This window comes from Lagopus muta, chromosome 7 (assembly GCF_023343835.1).
Source record: "Lagopus muta isolate bLagMut1 chromosome 7, bLagMut1 primary, whole genome shotgun sequence".
In the NCBI taxonomy this organism is placed as follows: Eukaryota; Metazoa; Chordata; class Aves; order Galliformes; family Phasianidae; genus Lagopus; species Lagopus muta.
Genome location: NC_064439.1, coordinates 23,660,904 through 23,682,061, shown reverse-complemented (window position 1 = coordinate 23,682,061; position 21,158 = coordinate 23,660,904). Strand labels below are relative to the sequence as shown.

General features: G+C 38.3%; 1 protein-coding gene across 5 annotated transcripts in view; it reads right to left on the bottom strand.

Annotated features, from left to right (window-relative positions):
- PPP1R9A (protein phosphatase 1 regulatory subunit 9A) overlaps positions 1–21,158 on the bottom strand; it is a 133,112-nt gene that overhangs the window by 55,837 nt on the left and 56,117 nt on the right. For all 5 annotated transcript variants that reach the window (XM_048950577.1, XM_048950576.1, XM_048950578.1 and 2 more), the window contains exons 3-5: positions 7,403–7,535; positions 6,780–6,900; positions 1,974–2,078 (exon numbers count right to left, since the gene is read on the bottom strand). In XM_048950577.1, the coding sequence (XP_048806534.1) occupies positions 1,974–2,078; positions 6,780–6,900; positions 7,403–7,535 (359 nt within the window). The remainder of the gene's footprint in view (positions 1–1,973; positions 2,079–6,779; positions 6,901–7,402; positions 7,536–21,158) is intronic.

Genomic DNA, 21,158 nt, shown 5'->3' with positions numbered 1-21,158 from the left:
AGAGCATGGCCACTCAGTACTTGAGCAGAACGTGGGAAGGATGCTGATGCCACAGAACGCTCAGCAGTATCATCCGTCTCACTTCCAGTTTATAGTAAGCCAGGAAAAAAGAAGCACGTTCTTCTCAACCAGCTTGTGTAAATCAGAACAATCTTTTTTTTCCTTTCCCCATGAAATTTTAAATGAAACAAAACCAGAGGAAATAGCATCAAATTTGTTTCTTTTGTCTAATTATATATAAATTAGTAAAAGGCTGCTAACCATAAAGAATGTCAGCATGCATACAGATCCTTCTGACTTCTGTTTTATTTATAATAATATTTAATAGTCTAAGTATTATTCTTATTTCAGTTATATTTTTGTTATAATCTATAAAATCTTTTTGCTTTTAAGTGTTTTTTTAAATGTAGTTGTGATACTAATGCATGCAGACATTTTTCCTGTGAAAGCTCAATATCTAAAGCTTACTCACAAGGAAAGATGCAGAAACTCACACATCTCTCCTTGATGAATGAGACCTGTCAGAAGCCAGTGATCCCTGAGCACAGGATACCTAGTGAGCTTTACAACAGGAGCTCAACAACCATGGAGAAACACTTTTAGTGCATGGTATTTTATGACAGAGGGGCCTAGATTGCAACCAGTCTGACTGCAATTTATATCCCATGAGAAGATTCTGGGAGCATTCTGTATGAAAATCATTCTACAGTTCTTCTTTTCCCCAAATCCATTATTTTTCCGTAAAGGAAAGTATTCTGTTCTGTAACTTATTCAATAACAATTACACAGACCGAGCTGATTAGGTCAGAACTTTTTCTTTTTTCTTTCTTTTTTTTTTTTTTTTTGAGTTGAAACATCAAACACAAAATACAGTAACATTTGCTCTGTGCACTGAAACATGGGAATACATTATTTTCTGTCATAAGAATTTTATGTTCAGAAGTCCCAACTCTGCAGAAACCTAATACAGTTGATACTCATTTTTGTATTCAAGTCAGTAGGTAAACTCACAGCATGTGTTCTGTCTTTGCAGAAATAAAACTGATGTAGCTACAACTGTAAATGTTACACAAAAATATACTTGCCTGCAATTACACTACAATTTTGAATATTTTTTTCCCAAATAATTTCCTTCTGGCAAAACCTTGATCAACCACCTCCACAATTCTTTACAGAATTCAGATTTCAGTATTATTCCTTAATGTTGTAAATGAACAGCCATGGAATTTCTGTGGAAATCTGCACAGCAGCATAGAACACCACAGGCTGTGGGAGCTGCATCTATTGCAACCAGTAGTTGAGTCATTATTCAAAAGTGAGGCATGAACTCAGAAGAATTCGGCTGTATTCATCAGAGAGGATTTGGAGAGAGAACCAAATTGTGGCTTTAGAAAGGCTGCTGATTTGCAATATGCCAAAGATATTTCTGGAATTATTTTGCACAGTTAAATGTTTGCTGGAATTAACAAGCTATTGAACAGAAAATCTATGTAACAGAATATGTTTTTAAACGGCTCGACAGTTCATTTCTCAGGAAACATTCTTACACATTTACAAACATCTTATGGTCTTGCATTTACATTCATTGTCTTGTTAAGCATTTTACGGACACTTGCAGTGATGCTTTTCAGTTAACCACAGCATAGGAGCACAGAGATAGAAGCTCAGAGATGGTGCAGAGACTGGGGCAACACAATGAATCAGTACAGGGCTGTTACTCTCCCCACACCAGCAGCTCTCAGGATTGCTGCCCCCAGTACCATCCTCTCCCTGCCAAGCTTGCACCTGGGAGCAGCGATGTTCTCACTGCCTTACTTTTCAGCCCTGGCGCAGTGCCACAGCCAGCAGAGAAGGGACAAAGAGACAAAAAAATTCTGCTTCTACCTAAATAGACTGAGTCTCCTGTGAGGGAAGTCAGGTAACCTTAAGCACTCCATCACCTTTTTTTTTTTTCCCACTTCTACAATACTCACCTGACCTTCCCTTTGGTGTTTCTAAGAACAGTTGCAGCAAAATTTTGTGTAACGCCAACCAGACTGATGCCATCAACTTCCACAATTTGGTCATTCACTTGGATCCTTTCAGGAAAAAACACAAATATATAAATAAGTTAAGGAGTTCTTGGAATATTTTCAACTAAACTTAGAGATTTTAGTTTGATTTTGAACAAAAACTCAATCATAACACGACTGAGGTAAATAATCACACAATTCAAAAGACTTTCTTCCTGATTTGGGACTGTACCATCTGAAATATTGGCAAATAATAGGAAACGTTAGCAAGGAAGCAATGAAAAACTGCATTTGCATATCTCATAAGTCCAGATTCAACGTTATCATTACAGCTTCAATCATCCAATCGTTTTCCTTTTGTATAAATACAGCAATACCAATTCCTGCCTTTGTCGTATGACTTAAATTAAATGAGAAACTTGAACTGTTCTTATATCATTCTTTCCGAAGCCAATCTTGGAAAACAGCATAAGACATAGCTTTGGTATTTCACATTAATGGAAAAAACTGTGATATTTAACTAAAACAACCTGCTCATCTGTAGGGAAAAGAGCGTGTGCATCAGATCTAATTGTGACCTACTCTCTTAAAATATTTCATCTATCTTGCTCCAAAAAGATGAATTCCCAGTGTAAGACCAATCACCGGGCACAATACAATAAGGCCTTGGACTCTTTGAACAAGGACTATCTGTTTGAAATACTGGTTTATAGCTGATACTTTGTTTGATGCAGAAAAGTTAGGAGGAATTAAAAAAATGCTGCTTTTATCTGAAATAAGCACTGGTATGGAGCCCTTAGAGCTGGCATAAGAATTATCTGGATTAAAACATTTAGAAAAGGATTGCTATGTTAAACTGTCCTCTAGTGATACGCCCCTCTTGTTTCAAAAATAATTACAATGTAAGAGCAAAACCTTGCATCCAGAAGTAATCAAAATGAGCAATTTTTAATTATTTACACAGACGTTACCATCTAAATGGTACAGTTTATACTGTCAAGAAACAGCTTTGAAAAAAAAATAAGAAAATAACTAAACTAAACTGTTTAACATCTCAGGATATCTTTGATTTCTCTTCAAAGACAAACTTTCACAGCAGAGCCTTTGAAAGAGAAAGTGTCCTGATGAACTAATTTCACTGTCAAATCTGAGGCAATGCTTTGCAGCCCTATATGTGTTCTAACAGTACCTCCAGTTCTTGTGACTCTGCTGATGAGGTAAGAATTAAGAGATTTGTGCTTTGGAGGCTTCACATCACAGAATACCAGTGTGCTCTGAGCAGGATCTCCTTTCTGTACATATGAAACCTTGAAAAAATGATCCTTGGAACAGCCTGCAAACTCCTAGCTTAAAAATCACATATAGCATCTTGATCTCAGAATTCTGATTTAAATCGTGTATGTATTTAATAAATACATGTATCATATTTGTACCTATTGTATTTGGATACTATATAAAAATTAATATTTTTCTTGTAATTTAGCACAGTGAGTTGCAGTCAGATGGCTTGCAGGTGCTCCAAGAAAGAAAATTTAAGAAGTTGGTGCTCAGTGAGGAGAAAATTGTCACTCCCTTGCCTGAAAACTAAAAAGCGGAGGAACAGATTCCTTTGTAAAGATAGTTCAGCTCCCATGCTTTACATACTTCATGACGCAGTGCACTAGTATTGCTCACAGATTCAGAGCACAGCATTTCAAGTGATGAAATATCATTTTAGAGAACTGTTGTCTGCAGTTTTGTTGATCAACTGCAATTGACTCTGATTCCATTTGTTCTTTGGGTGTGTTTTGTATCTCCTTGTCTATTCAGCTCCTATATTCAATTCCAGCTTTTACTTTTATGACCATTGCCTTCAAAATCTCTTTTTCAATACATAGACAAATTTTAATTATACCTAAACATGCATATATATCACACAACATACATTTAAAATAATTATTATCCAATTGTATAATTACATGTAATTCAAAAAGAAATTTCCTGTCTGTTGCCGTGTACGTTCAGCGCTGCCCAGACTAAAACACTCTCCAGCCCCACGTCCCCTGCAGCTCCAGACTTCTCCTGCATCCGTACCTTGGCCCTAAGCCTCTGCACAGGGTCAGTGCCAGACAAGCCCAGCCGCTCTGTGGACCAAAATGTCCTCTGAGCACTGTTCTCTGGGCAGCCTTCCCTTTTTGGTTGGAAATTCCCTCAGCAGCCCCCTCCACCTGCAGCTCTGAGCTTTCTGTCCCTCAAATCTAATTTCCAACATGAAAGAAGAATTAGACCCATGTTGGCAAAGCCTAGATTATTAAGGTTTAACTGCTTTTATCATTAACTAAATTGGTAATTCTTCTGACAATTATTTTCTAATGGCTATGACTTAAAACTCTGCCTTTGTGAAGCAGCAGTTCTATGAAATGGAACCAAACGAAGTCAAATACTTGCATAATTATTGCTCTGTGTGATGAACTGAAAAGCATAACCTATGCAGAGGCAAAGTTCTGAGTATTTTTCATGTTAGTAACTGTGTAATGTTTCAAAACACTTGTTCTTGATGTTATCAAGATACTGTAAGATGACTCATCACCATCATCATTTGAAAGAAAAAGCTATCACATTGGCCAAGAAAGAATGTTATTTTTCTTATTCAGTCTAGTGATTGATTTTATATTTTACACACTGTTAATAATCTCTCATTACTTATTAGCGTGCTTTCATTTGGATTTCTATCAAAGCACTGTCCTTGGTTAAATACTTCCACACAATGCCTTTCAATATGACAGCTGAATGCTACCTGTTTATATCAACTTGAATCAATCCAGTGGTGCTCAAACACTGAGATATACTTCTGTACAGATTCTGTGTCTTCAGGTACTTTATGCCATGACTTGATGGGTCTTTCAATAAATGATAGGCATTACCCTACAGATATTGTAATGCTTAAAATTAGAACTTCAGAGAGCCTGCTTCAAGACTGTTGAATTTATTCAGCTGAAGTTATTCAGAATATCTGATCCAACTGCTGAAAACCAGTTTTATTTTCTGTTCAGAGACTTTGATTTGCTATCAGTGTTAATGATTAACTAAGCTTTTCAAAGGGATGAAGTTAACAGGACCTTTTACAGTTGATGCACTTTATTACAGAACTGGCTGCTCCTGACTGAGAGGATTATGTACCCCTTTCTCAAGTGAATGATCGGTCAGGCACTCAAAGAGAAAATGAGAGGGCTATTTCTCAGCTGACTGAACATTCATACAGTTGGACACCAACACAACTATTAGAATAGCCAAAGAAACATATCATTTTTTTTCTCAGATGACAAGCTCCTCTCAGATGCCATCTAGGGAAAAGAAAGAAGAGACCTGTAATTGAACATTAACTTCTGGAGCCCACTCAAGACATGTGAATAATGAGAGGACAGAAAATACATATTATCAGAGTCCAGGTGTGAGCTACTCTGATTTTCGACCAGAGAATTTCACACAGAATGCCAGCAGTGAGCTTAATGCCTTTTGGCTGAGCTCAAGCATATTTTTCAGAATAAACATTCACTTAAATTTAAAGTAATGAATGAATTCATGACATCCAGAGATGTCAGCATCTTTACTTTCCTTCCTAATTTTTTAAGCCTGGGATAAATCACTACTTGGCCTTCAAGCTGCCAGAATTTGTAGAGATACTGAAAGCCCAGACTGGAAGAGGCTATACTTGAATGGTTTCAGAGCAGTGTTATTAAACTCTGTAAACTCCTGACAGGTAGAGTGCGCTGATTTAATCTTTACAGAGTTTCCACAGCAGAAACCTGGTCTTCTTAAATATGCAGTATGAGTAGTACACACTGCTTCCAAAGTCTGCACAGGAGGACAAGTTACAGGCATTCATCATTAAGAAGGAATTCAATTCCTTACCATTGTTTCATACACATTTCCATGTCAGATACCATTCTGTCAGACTGTCCCTCCACTGCCACCTTTCATGTGGCAACAAAACGCAGTGGGAATACTTGTGGGAAGGTTCAACCTTGACTGCCATACCATCAACACCTGCCTCTGCTGTTCTGAGTCAGCATAATATAGGAGGCAGTACTTCTGGAGCAGCCCTCATATGTCAAAAGGAATTATTTGAATTGCACATACCAAATAAGCAATTTTAGAAGCAGTCAGGTTTTACACAAGCACTGTAAAACCTAACCCATTTATTTAATGGAAAGATTTATGTTGTTGATCCCACTTCTATCGAGCAGTGTAGTTTTGGTCCTCTAAGGGTAAAAACCGCATTTTGAAGATTACACATACTTAGAAATACAAAGTGACACTATGTGCTACTAAGCTTAAAAGGAGGTGTATTTAATAAGTTAATAGCTCAGAAACACTGAACTATTTTTCTAACATATGTTGAGCAGAAGTGTTCCTCATAAGCACTAATTGATTAAAGCTGGTTTGAAGCCAAGAGAGCATGTGAAAGCTCAAAATCATTCAAAATTACCTTCAGTCGTGATGTACAACGTGGAATCTCCAGCTTTACTCATGCTATAGCACATCAGTCTTCAGGTAGCCACAAACCTGGATCCGTGGCAAATCTACTCTTCTTTAACAGTTTAACCCTTGCACCAAAATGGTGTATTTTCATATACCACCTCAGGTATTTGAACCTTACCAATAGCCTCAGAATTTTACTGCTTTCCGTTATCATGATCTACATTTAGCTAACAGCTCCTTCCTGTGCAAATCATAATTCATGATAATTAACACTGGGAAAGTTTCCAAATACTGAGTCTACTTTACCTGCCATCTCTTTCTGCTGCCCCACCTTCTGTTACTGTTTTGACAAATATTCCCAGTTTTTCAAGGCCTGCATCTGCTCCAACTCCCATTCCAATAATGCTAATGCCAAGTCCATCTTCATCTATGAAAAAGAAAAGTGAAAGCAGAAACTCATTAAATTTGATTTTATATAGTTATTTGGTAGGTAAACATCTATGCTTTGTTTTCTCTTGATTTCCCATGTAAACAATGCCAATTCCTTTTGATTCTTTTAAAAATCTTGTTATTTGACTGCATTAGTTTTGCACAAAAACATTACCTTTGCCCTCCTGAGGAACTCAGAACAATAATCAAAGATTTTTATTTTTCCAGGGAAGAATGAAAATATCACATAAACCACTGCATAAAATCATAAAATCATGTGTCAGTGGAGTGGACACAAAACAATTACTGTAGGAAACTAAAGAGCTGCATGTTTTTCAACTGTTCTTTTAATTTCTCATTGAATAGTTACTGAAATCCAAAAAGCCAAGGTGATCATTAGGGATTCAAGGAAACTCCAGACTGGATATGTAAGCCTGTGGATTATCTCAGACTTGTAGATCGATTTCATATGAACTGGAAGGGGCACACAGACTGCATACCTTTTTCTAGTTCAACTGGGAAAAGCTCCAGCTTTTCCACACGCTTCTCAAGTTCATATTCAGCTGATGCAGCCACTGGGTCAACTTCATCATTTCTCCTGTCATAGTCTTCATTGGAGTATGTATTGAAAACCTGTGGAAACAGATCAAAAACCATTTAACTGCCTACCTCAGAAAGAGTGCCAACTGAGCAAAGTAGCTACTGCTTTTCTTCAGTGATGTTGCAGAGTCTGGAAAGGATTGTAAAGGCAAATTTCTCCTGTTCATGAAAATTTCACGCATTTAAATTTGTGCTTTTTTTACACAGGGTGCAAGTAAAGTTGCAAAGATCAATTTTGAGTATAAATGATTTTTTTGTATTGTTCATAATTATAAATGCAGAAGGTAATCTTGAATAAGTTAGTCTTTCCATCTCAATATTTAAAACACATAATTCAGTTTATTAAGAACGCATCATCACTAATGATTCACAGACACGAAAAAGCAAAATATACTGAAATATGTATACAATCTCTGTTTCAGTTATTATTTCTAAAAAAAATTCCAGTTTGCATTCATCTAACCAAAGCTAGACCTGAAGACTCCATCTACTGTTACACCACCTACATGTACCACTGCACGCCATACTCCATAATATGCAGTAACTTTTAGGAGAACAAAGTACACCGTCCTGGGTATTTTTAAAACAAGCTATGTTCACAGTTCTAGTTCAGCTCTGAGGCAGTAATTTAACACTGCCCTGTTTTCAGCTGGGACAGAGTTGATTTTCTTCATAGAGTTTATCTATCCTTTGGCTTCATGAGAAAAAAGGTGTTGATAACACATCGATGTTTTAGTTGCTGCAGAGCCAAGGACATTTCAGTTTTTCAGCATCTCATACAGCTGACCTAAAGTGGCCAAAGGGATATTAAACTAGCAAAAGGTTATGTTCATACTTTAGGTGTCAGAGTTTGCAACCTCATTCATGTAACTGCCCAGTGATGGCAGTCATGAGACTTGAAACCTCACTTTGAGCGTCAATAATTGCATTGAACTTTAGTCTGTATCAAGTTATGCAGGAAAAAAAAAAAAAAAAAAAAAAAAAAAAAGGAAAGGAAAGGAAAATAATGTTCCCTATCTCCTCTTCCTTCTTTACAGAAGGTACTGTAACACCACACCTTGATGGCTGCTCTGAGGCCTTTCTGACCTCACTGGTGCCAAGAGGCGTCCGCTGCCCGCAGCCAGGCCAGGCTTCAGCTGCATCCCTGCTGCCCTGCTGCTGCTTCCCTGAGGCAGCACGGGCCTTTGATACAAACTTTCTACCTATTTCAAGAACAATGCTGTTTAATCTGTTACTATCAAATGCTACTATCAAATGCTATCAATAATATCAAATGTTACTATCAAAGTTAAGTGTGTATGGATAGCTAGTAATAATCATCTTAGATTGCGGTCCAGAAAAATAGAGGTAAAACATCATGGTTAACAACATGAAAACAACTTTGAAGATTTCTTTTGAGCATCTTCCACTAATAATGACTGCAAAAATGAATTTAGAAAACCAACTGCCAGTAGATTACATCCATCATTGATTATAGCCTCTCCTACCCTGCTGCCAGTGACCACTGCTACCCAGTGACCAACTGGCTCCATTCCTGAAACCAGATGCACTTCACGCACACTTGAAAGCAAATTAAAACCAAATAATCCTGCTTTCCATCTAAGTCTGATATTTTGTGACAAACGAGAGGAAAAGAATAAACAGTAATGATTCACATTCACTGTGGAGTCTGGAAAATGCCTCTTCCAGTAATAAGCCTTTCCACCTCACATTTAAGCCTACAAGCTTGAGGGTATTTTGAATTCTAAATGATGTCTTGGCAAAGCTATGCTTGCAATGTATGCCCAGAGGACACTGTCTCAGAGAGGGTAAATCTGTCCCAGGTTTGCTTGGCAGAACCCTCCATCGCCTAAAAACTAAAAGAGTTCTAAGAAAACCTTACAAATAGTGCAGGGGAATGGAGGAAAAGACCACCATGTAAGTGCTGCATACAACTGTTGTTCACAAGAAAATCTTCATTGAAAAGCTGTTTTAATGATACTTCTGCACATTAATTTATCTTAAATAGTAAAGTACTAATATTGCAATACAAAATACTATTCAAGTCTGCTGTAAGTATAGTAACTGTACTATACTTCTCACAAAGCTGCTGCAAAAAACTTCCCAGTTTTACATAAAGTTGTTGAAATAGGAGAGATGTTTGTACTGTATGGAAATTTTAATTCCTCTACTTTAGATCAATGGGAAACAATAAAAAATTACCTCTTCCAAGAATACTGAATAATATAATAACATATGAATAAACATTTTACAAGAACTCATAAACATATCTTGCATTGATTTCTAGCAATACTGATGCAAGAAAAATTGTTTTAACTAAATGATAATCCTCAGAGGCCTTCATAAATATATCTAAAAGATAAAGAAAATAGGTCACACACTAAACACTGTGCAATGCTGCTGTACATTCTGCTCTACTTTAGCATACATGTTTCAGATTGGAGAAAATACTCTTGCAGAAACAAGCATTGGGAAATGTAACCATTTGGTTTAAAACAACCTGCAAAACCTATGTGCAATTTCTGATCAAGTGATGGGCAACTAACCAGCCACTGAACACGTACCAATAACCTTGAGCTCCTCCCCTAGATGTCTAGGGAAGGACACAGTAAATGAACCTGCACACAGTAAGCGAAATTGCACATTGGAAATGCCCTGAATGCTGCAGTAAGGCATCCTGCTGTCAGGCATTAGAACTGCCAGTTAAAATGGAAAAACAAAGGAGAGAGCGTAAATTTAGCAGCCTGAGAGAGAAGTTCTCAAAAGTCTTTTGTTACTTTACGCTTTTCAAAGACCTCTTTTCCACAAGGTAAAGCCTTCGTTATATTATCTCTCTCTGCCTGCTGCTTCCTCACTTAGAGGACGAATCATGAACAAGCTCTAGCTACCATGGATTGGCCACGTAGCGTCTAGGTCTGAAATGCTGTACAGTCACAAAAACAAGTACAGATTAAAAACTGCAACTGGGAGAGTATAGCTTGGGTTTCCTGATTTATCAGCACGATGAGGAACTCTGTGGAACAAAGATGTATTATCAAGGAAAATGGAGATGCAGTCACCAGCTGATGGAGGATGGCAAGAAGAGCAGGAAAACACTGCTTGCAGGACACAAGGATTATGGGGAAAAATCATATCAGAAAACTAGTATGTTTACTTCTGGATCTTCTTTCATCATGTTAACTGGCCCCATTTGTTGGCGGTTTGGATCTTGCTTACTTTGGCAGAATACTTATAAATAAGAAGAATTAATGATAGTGGCAGTGGTGAATACAGTTATCACTGTCTTCAAACACATCACAGCACTCTCACTCTCTCACTTTATTGGAGACTATAGGATTACTGATAGCATCAGGGTAAGACAGTCAGTGTATCTATCCTACCTGGCATTAACTCATCGTATCTTTTAGGTCATACGACCTTGCATGCTGCCCCAAATGTGTGTTTCTGGAGGACGAAGGAGGAGGCAGTTGTCATTTACCTCATTTTGTGTGATCACAATTAATGGATGACTGATTCTTTTAAACAAATTTCCAGGTGTTGAAATTAAGAAAAGGAAATTTGTGGTTGGAAATCCTTCTTCTTTCTGAACCAATCTATCCACCACATTAATGAACTGCTTCTTCTATGCAGACATGAGAACTGTCACTCTGGATTTTAGCTTGCTAAAAATAAAAATGTTAAATATTTTCACCCACAAAGTATACTTAGCTTAAGTAGGCCTATTTTACCAAGTCTGTCACCACTGCATTTCCTAGAGTGCGCACAGGCCTGCAGATTTACAGGAAATCCTTTGATTTAATAGCACTCACACTGCTTTGCACTCACACTGCTTAAGTAGCCACACAGGGAAGTCTACTAAGCTGTCAGTTAAAGAAAGCTTACCTAAGGAATATTTAATACATCATCTTAATCTACACTTGTAACTCTTAAGAGTATTTAGAAACAGCAAGTTTCCCAGGAACTCACCTTTGACATTTACAAGGATTTACACAAACACTCAAAAGCACAAGAATCAAAACCCACCAACAGTGGTGAAAACTGAAGGGACACTAAATTTACATGTGCTGTGAACACAAACAGACCCTGAAGAATTGGCTGGCTCTCTCAAACGCTGTAGTTAACAGAACGTACTTCTACCTTCACTAATGTGACACAGAAAGGGTCATCAGCAATTCTTTTAGCACAAAAATAACCACAGAGCTCCATCAGTCTTCTTTTGGCCATGCAACGTTATTTGCAAACATTCAACATAGAAAGGTGAATAATTACAAAAATGCAGTATAGTTTGTCTTTTATAACAAGTCCCCAGGGTGTGCTGTGTATTTGGCAGGAGGGCATATAAGAGCATAAATCCCACAGAGATAATGACAGAGGACTTTCATGCGGAGGGAATGAAACTTGGTGCAGTGTCCATATTAAGGGAGCCCCAGTTCTAATCCTTTCTGTACAGATTTTCTCCTGCAAGTAAATGAATGTGTTTGCCTTGCACTGAAACTGGGAAAACTGAAAGGTATAAACACTAAAGGAAACTAATCAGCCTGACTCTGTGGATGCATCCTCTGCAGACCTTCACTATAACTACAGTAATAACAATTTCCTTTTGCTGGCCTCATTAACTCTGAGAAAAGATAAAAATCCAAGGCTTGTCTTTAATGTAGACATGGATGGAAATCATAAAATATTTTGTGTAAGAGCAATATTATTGTTAATTACAGTTCCAGCTAGAACATCAGACTGTATAATTTCAGAGACTGAACAGGAGATCTATTTTAACTGTTAGGAAGAAATGAGGAAATATTACCTACACCATTTGGCCATAGGACATTCAGAAAAGCAGTACAAGCTGTGGATGACACCCTCAATACTCCTTTCTCAGGTCTATACGTCTCCAAAAGCAAGCAATTGCATCTCCCTGCCATCTGTGAGAACAGGTATGTTTCCAGGGTTGTTACAAACCATTTCATAGTTGTTTTACTACCAGCTGCTATTTTGTTTTGAATATACTAAACTAGACCATCCGTTAACTACTGCCCAGAAGTCTCTCTACCTCATAGCTCCAAAGGGGAAAGGAAGCTCTAACAAATTCCCAAATAGGTGACTATCCACATTATTTAAAGGATGTTTTCTCATGTGACACGGTCTTTTTCTTGCAGCAAGATGGAGACAGACAGTGAGGAGCTTTTTCTGCCTTCCTGGCTTCCCTCTCTCTAATGCCCACATGGGCATCAGCTGTCACACATGCATCTGAAGCGAAGCGCCAGGGAGACAACTCTTCCCAAGGAGCAATTGCAGGGATGAGACACAGATGGGAATCAGACAGTTACAACATTGAAAGAAATGGAGAGTCACCAGACGCCAGAATTATGTCTGGGCTTTCCCTCTGAAAGCTTTGTAGGAGTAAAGATCTGTTCTAAGCTGCCTGAAACTGGCAAAAAGAACTATACAGCAGATTTAACTTTCTGAAATCCTAAAAGTATCTGGGCCCCAGATGTCTCAACCCCACAAGGACCACTTCTTACACATGACAGAGTGCCAGGAGCCACTGCTGCCATGCACAATCAAACTCCTGAATTTGTGGGCACACAGCTGGAATGTATTAGGTCCAGATATTCTTCTAACAGCTGGCTAGCATTCACTGTCAAGTCTCCTGGCTGTCGTCACAGTCCTAAGGACAGTGCCTAGTGAAAAGCCAGCGTGGCACTGCCTGGGAGCAATGCCCTACATCTCAGCTGGCATCAGGCAGTGATACTCCACTCCAAATCCCTTACCTCAGCCTTTTAAAATATTCACATGGTGGCACTTGAAACATTTGCACTATTTACAGGTGGGTAGAAATCTGTCAAACACTTTCATGCAGTACCACTCATCTGTTCATGACCAGGTCTCCTCTTGGCTAGATTTATGACAGCAGCACTTCCTAATACTTTTCACCTTTCTGACCACTACTGAGTCCTGTGCACACATTTTCACTGAACTCCAGCGTATCTTCAGATCCCTTTTGTTAGCCTTTGCAGTTAGCAAAAGCCCAGCAGAGCATACAAATAGAGCTCTTCTTATTACACCAGCTGTGTTACATTGTCACTGTTAACAAAGCACTTACTGCTCTATTATAGACAGATTTGATTTCACTGACATTGTTCTGCAACTCTTCAGTAAGTTTTGACTTCTCCTACATTGACCATCACCACCAATTTTGTGACCGCATTTTTTTCACCATCTGCCCAGACAGCGTGAAACAACTACATCACAGTGACACTGGTAACCCTCCTTCATTATGAAAAGTGACAACCTTCCCCAGCCCTTCTCATCTCCTACCCTGCAATGCCAAGCAATGACCTTCCATTTTATCCAGTGATAGGTTAATATTCTTCATCTCAATAAGGATGTAGGGAAAGTCTTTTTGAAACAAAAACATCAGAGCGTCTACCAGATTCCACTTATCTGTCATCCTGCTTAAGCCTTTACAGTACTATAATGAATTTGTGTGCCATGACATCCCCCTACAAAATGATTACAACAGTCAGCACACATTCCAAATAAGCTCCTTCTATGAATTCGCCCAGTACATGAAATAGTAACCTGTGGTTTTCTGTCTTTAAACAGAGAGTTGTTTTCCTAAACTGATATTATCTTGCCACCTTCTTGTTCTCTGCTACTGAGGCAAAGCAGTACATTTCACTCTGTGGTTAATAGTATGATAATTTCATATTGGCATTCATTTGCAATTTTGAGGTAAATATACTTTATTTCCACTGGCTTATTACCATTCATTTTTTCAATAATATATGATGTCTTCTAATAAAATTTTATATAATTTCTCTAGTCTTCTTAAGGAAAGATCTTTCTTAAGGAAATATTTAATGTGGGGACTTTATTGTGAACGACGCAAAACACTTATTAGCTTTACTATTAGGGCAAGCAGCTTCTCTGAGCAATCCTGTAGCATCTTAGCAATCTTTTGGCTTTCCCTACTTTCCAGCAGGCTTCCAATTCCATACTTGTAAGGTTATATGTGCTCAGCAAATCACTCCCCAAACTCTTTTTTTCTCCTTTTTCTGCTCCCTGCAGTCTCTCACATACTTAAATAGCTCAGGCTGCCAAGTCTAGTCTTCCAAGTTATTCAGTGGCCTAAGACAGAGTATTCAAAACTGACTTTAATTTTTATCCTGTATCTGTAAGACAGAAAATTTCCTGGTTATTACTAAAGGCATGACTTGTTTTAGTTAATGCTCTTACAGAGGCTAATCCAGAAGGTGGAATCCTGCTCCCCAGGAACTAATGGCTTCTCTTCTTCTGTAACATCCATCAGGATTTGTGCACAGAAAAGCAGGATGTGTTCACCATATATGTTTGTGCAGTCACATTCCAAAAGAGAAACTCCACATGGGTGGAGGATCAGAGGTGCATAGGAGACACACTTCTGGCCCTGCTGAAGGCACAGCTGCCACGTGTTCAGCACAGCACCAACAGGAGAGCAGAACCGTGCTACCACCAGTGCCTGCCCTGACAGCAGAGGAATGGCTGTCTTGGATCTGCACCCCAGCACAAGCAATGCTTGTGCCCAGAAAAACTGTTCCCTAACTCCTCCTACTGTACTGCACAACATTTTAACTGGGATAGTCTTTAAACAGTTCTGCTTGGCTCTAATTTCAGGTGAAATCTGTAGCATGTCAAGCTTTCCTCAATACAGGCAGTAACCTAAAACCAGCAGTAACAACTATATTATACACTCAGAAATGTCAAAATGACTTCACAGAACTACAGCATTAAATAAAAATACATTAACATATGCTAACATAACAAATACTGACAAAGTCACTATTTTCTAGTTATATAATTAATTTCATTCATAAAATCACGCAATTAAAAACAAAATCTAAACAAACTTCCAATATATTAATTCTTTTTCAGGTATAAAGGCCACAAACCCTTACTCCAAGATCATCTTGTGCAGAAAGTATGGACTGTTTTCTCAGCCCCCACCTTCTTCTGTGTTAGAATGTAATCAAAATTCTACCTAGCTCAAATTTGATACAGCACAAAAATTTGGACTTTTAACACCTTTAAAACAAATAGAAGGTTTTTATCCCATTGTATCCCATTTTATCCCATGTATCACATAGGATTTTTATCCCACCTTACTGCTACTCGAGGCTCACTTTAAAGTGTGATTTCTTTTTAAAATAGCTGTTTTTATCAAGTAATTTCATGTAATCATTCAACATGCTATTTATTATTTTTCATTTTATACTAGTTATGGTATAAAATGTTGCTGATGTATTAATTTTATTACCATTTACATAACTATCTGTCCACACAGCAGAAAAATACAAAATCACTGCTGTTGGAAATTACATGTGAGCCCCATGTGAGAACTTCATGCTGTTAATTTTAATTAAGATAGATTATAATAATTAAGAGGTAAAAGTAAGCACCGGTGCTGATGGGTAAAACCAAAATTAATACAGATTCAATCTTACAGAATGGTAATACTGAATAAACCTAAAACATTTTCCTGATCATTATGAAGCTAATATATTCATTACAAATGAATATTTTACGAGAAAGGAGAATACAATCTTCTGAAAATGCTGTTTTGACATTACTGCTTTCTACAATTCTATTCCATGAAAATGTCAAAATTTTAAGTAATTAATAGCAGCCACTCAACTAAGAACATCATGTATTGCGTATATTACTGTAAGGAGGATCAGTGAGGAGATAGAAGATGCTCTTTTCTAAGTGCTTTCCTCATACTTTATAAAGAGACTCCCTCCTTTCTGAAACTCCTACAAAACAAGTCCTGTGAAAGTGTAGCTCTTCAGATAGCAATTATTGCTGGACTCTGTTCAGGAGCCAGCAGAGCTTGGGCCAACAGCAGCACTGCCTGCAGCCTGAGGGGCACAGATACCCTCTGACTTCACCTATCTTTTTCTACTGTGATGCACTTTCCAAAGCCTCTGCCTCTTTCTTCCACACAGAGCATGTATCGCTGGCCCACTCTAATGCAATCCTGACACCGATAATCTCCAGCCCTCTGCTAATTACAGCCATGCTCACTGCCAAGCAACAGTCCTCTTTTTCAGAGGCTTTGAAACATGAGATCTCTTCAAGGCAGGCAGTCTGAGAATGACAAGTAATGCAGTGAATGACTGTACAGAACAAAACAGGCACAGAGGCAGCCTGCCCCACAGCAGCTGGTGAGGGAGTTCAAAAGTAGAGGCTGAAAAAGAGAGGAAGGGCAGCGTGTCCTGAAGTGGGGCATCAAGAGTGAGCTGCTCCAATTGGGTGAAAGCGAAATTCTGCTAAAGAGAACTTGTAGGCTGTAACTTTAAAATAAACCTTGCAGTGGCAGAATATGAAGTTTCCCATGCTGTGCTCACTTAGGTTTGGTCCAAACCGCATGGAAAACCACTCCAAATGCAGCACTGCGTCACACACTTCTCATGTTTTTAGGGTATTTAGGGACCTGACAAGATCAGGTCCTTTTTAAACCAAATTAATACTCAGATACTTCACACACGATAAAAAATGCAATGCTGATTTGAGGAGTCTAGATCTGAGGAATATGTCACCAGGTCCTCGTTTGCCACCTTGACACAGCACTCAGTGACAGAGGAGATGGGGCTGGCTGCTGTAGGGCAGGCCTGCCTGCGCCCTCAGGGAGAGCTTCTGGGGCCACCACAGCCCTACCTGTGTGGAACAGTGGGGACAGTACATGCAGCATGTCAAGAGAAAGAGGTGGTAAATCATTCCTTTCTCCTTTACACACACAGTAAAGGATGGCCTTTAGGGTGCTGCAGGCAAATACGCCTCTACAGCAATACTGGAAAAATGTCAGCTATTTTCCCATGGCACCCCCCCTATAAAAAACAAACAGTTCCCTTGTTATGGCAAATATTGAATTACTTAAACAAGACATTTTTAGAATATTTCTCTGCTTTTTTTTGTGTGTGTGTGTGTGTGTTATTTTAAACTCATTTTCCATGCTTTCAGCATCTAACTATAGGTTATACACCCTTATCTATTGCCAAAAGGTACACTGAGGAACTGGGCTTGCTCATTTTGCAAGGTTCATCCTGATGAAACTCAGAGAGGTTCTCTGATCCTAAAACACTGTGCTTAGGGAATTCACTATTTCCATAGCTATTAAGGTCACTGCACCTCAGTCTTGTCTTCGTAATGGTGAAACAGCACGGTGCACTGAAACCTCCAGCTGACAAAGATATCTCAATATTCATCTGAATATTCAGGGTTTTTTTTGTTTGTTTGCTTTTTGTTTTGTTTTGGTTTGTTTTTTTTTGCATATAGTGACTGCAATTCTGTGTTGGTTTTTTTTGTTCATTTTTCTTTCTTTCCTCACTATTTTTTCTGTCATTACATTATTGCAAATGGGAAATCCCAGTACTGCAGTACTGTCCTGTTTTTCTCTTATATTAAGGGTGCACAATGAATGATTTTCAATGAATTCTGTTTGATCCTTAGATTTAAAACCTGTTGGGTAATGAGTTATTTTTTATAACGTAACATATTGAAAGCAACAGTATAATGGGATGAAAAAATAACGAATGAAGTGACTTCCCAGCATCTTACCAATTATAAATGAATCACAAGGAGACTTTTGTAGTTTTACATACTTCACAGATATGTTTCAGATGTAATTTCTTTTTTCGTCCTTGCTTGAAGTCCACTCTGTATTATTGACAGTTACCAACAAGCATTTACTTTGCAGTTGTTCAAATCTTCCACTTGCAGAATGGTTTGAGTTGGAAGGGACCTTTACAGGTCATCTAGTCCAACTTCCCAGCAATGATATGGGACAGATGCAGCTTGATCAGGTGCCCAGATGTCCTTTATACATCCTGGGCAGATGAGAGATCTTGGTACAGCAATGTAGCAAGTTACTGACTACAGCAGCCTGGTGCTGACCTGTAAACTTCGACTGAGTGCTGTCTGACTGCAGCTCCACTCCTGTTCTGTGGCAAGGTAAAAACATTTGTCTGGGCCTTGAGAATCTCTCTGCCCAGGGAAGTGAAGAAGCAATTGCAAGCATACATCTGTAACCACACTATATAAAAAAACATTAAAAAATCAGTAAGAATATTTAAGAACAAAATTTATCGCAAGTGCAATAGTAGATATAACTTATTACTCCATTGGCAAGACCTTCTATTGCCAAGGTAACAAACTAATATGTCCAAGAACTCCATGTATTTCTGAATGTGAAAATAAGTATGCAAAAGAAAATGTCTGTACTGAACCAAGTCTGACAAATTAATTACAATATGGCACAGCCCTCACTACACAGCCTCCAAGCCAGACCTTCTGCATCTGAATGAGTTCAAAGGACAGGAGAGCACAAAGAGAAGTTCCAATTTCTTTCGCTAAGCATTTATTCCTGAATCTGCTGCACTATTTCTTCCAAATCCTTACATCAATGCCAATTTACATCGTAACTGAGGGTGCTATTTTTCTTCTGCCTTTACAAGCGTAACACATGAGCTGGCCAAGAATAAACAGTGTTTCTGGTACCAATTAGTACAGACTGCTGTACACTAGCAATGTCACCATGAATCAACACTTTAGTATTTCTTCTGCCATCACTCCCTCGGTCAAGAAGTCACAGCATCCAAACACAGTACAAATGCCACTAAATGCTCCCAAAGGCAAACAACTCAAACAAAACACTGAATATTCATAGAACATTCTTATAGAAGAGATAAATTCAGTAATCCACATATTCACCAAAATAAGTCTACATAAATAACATTTGACAAGCGATTCATTTTACTCCTTTGCAGATTTCAGAACTTTTAAAAAAATAATTTGAATAAAATCTATGCAAAAAAGCAATCATGCACATTAAAATAGAAGATTTTCTGAAAGACACAAGACAGACAATGCATCCAACTGCAGCTTTCCTGTGAAGTTATGAGATATATCATAAGCTAAATAAGAATGAACACAATGGTACTAGTACTTCTACTAGTGTAGGTTAGTAGGGCTACCTACCCCTTTCAGGCAGAGAAGAGAACAGAGGTGGGAGCAACATATTAGGTGGAAACTGTTTGACTTGGTGCCAATTTTCTCTATTTTATACTATCTGTACAAATGCTATTCTGGTTTTTAGAGTGCAAATTTGCAGCTACGCAGAAGGTTACAATTCTCCCATATGCACCCATATCTCATTCCTGGAAGATAGCGCATTAAGTACTGATACTGATACTGCTGCAGATGCAGCACAGTGGATGAGCCAAGGAGATTGGCTCTCCAGCACCACCAGCACAGGACTTTACAGCTTAGCCTGACTAAGGCACAGCAAGCAAATGCTTGGTGAAAGCCTCTGTGAATCTCTAATGTTGTCTCATTTTCTCATCATCGGTTTTCACAATAACTATATTCAAATAAAAATCTGAAAAGAAAAAATGCTTGGGTATTTTTTATTAGAAATTCTTACTCAACAAAATCTTTAGCTGAGATAGGCTTAGCAACATGCAGAAATTCCCACAGCATAGGAAGGATGCTAGAAATTCTGTTATACTGTATTAAGAAAAACTGAAAAAGATGTGCTACACTCTAACTTTGCACAGAGCCAGTGCACAGACTTTCATTACTTAAGTAGAGGCTTCAGGAGTTGAAATATAGCTTGAGTATGACAGTGGGTATTAGGCAGCCCTTCAACCGCCCTTCTGTGCAGGGTAAACATAATCCCCTGCTTTAAGTTGACATGTTACAGAGGGTATTCTATAAGGGCATGTATTTCTGTACTTCGGCTAAAATGCTTGTGATTCTAAGGAATACAAAACGTTTGCTACCCTATCGTTATATTCACATTAACATTACCATGCAACACAACAAGAAATCAGCTAGTGCAGTGTTGCATCGATGTGGTTTGGAACGTTGCTTCCGCTCCCACCAAAAACCAGCTGCTCAGCCAGTTAATGCTATTGCTTGTATATGAAAATGGACAAACAGGCAGAAGCTAAGAGGATTAAAGGAAAAGCCTCTGTAATACACCAAACGTTTGCTGTATTTTGTAAATATCTTCTAAATGTAAAGTGCAAGGCAGTCTCAGTGCCAGATCACTACTCAATTACTTCACATGGTGGACTTACCAATCCCTTAATTGCACCTGCAGGCAGAATTCATTCTGGCTAGCTTCATTTCTTCTAATGATAGTTTCACATTCACATTGTTCAGCACAATGAATTGCATCCTAGTAAGATGCAAAACTGCCTGAAGTAAGCAAAAGAATGTTTATCCACTGAGCATTCAGATAGAGTGTATTACATTACAGTTAATCACACCAATGCTTCAAAAATCAGACAGTTTTTATTTCCAGGGGATTTTAGTCTCCCTAATGCCTCCTAATGTTGTATGCATGGTAGAAGAGACCCTGACAGAAGCCAAGAACAGGGTTCCCTGGTCTGGCTGCATAACTGGTTCAAACATGCCAGCTGTAAGTGCAATTTAAAAAATGGTATTAACTGAGCGAGAAACAGAAGGTTGCAAATGTGTGCATACAGTATAGTTGAACAAATAGACAAAGAGAAAGAAGGATCACAGGGATAAGCTGGTATTAATGAATAATGCTAGCTCTGGATGAGACTACAGCAATAATGCCACAAAGTGGGGATTCAAAATAAATACATTTAT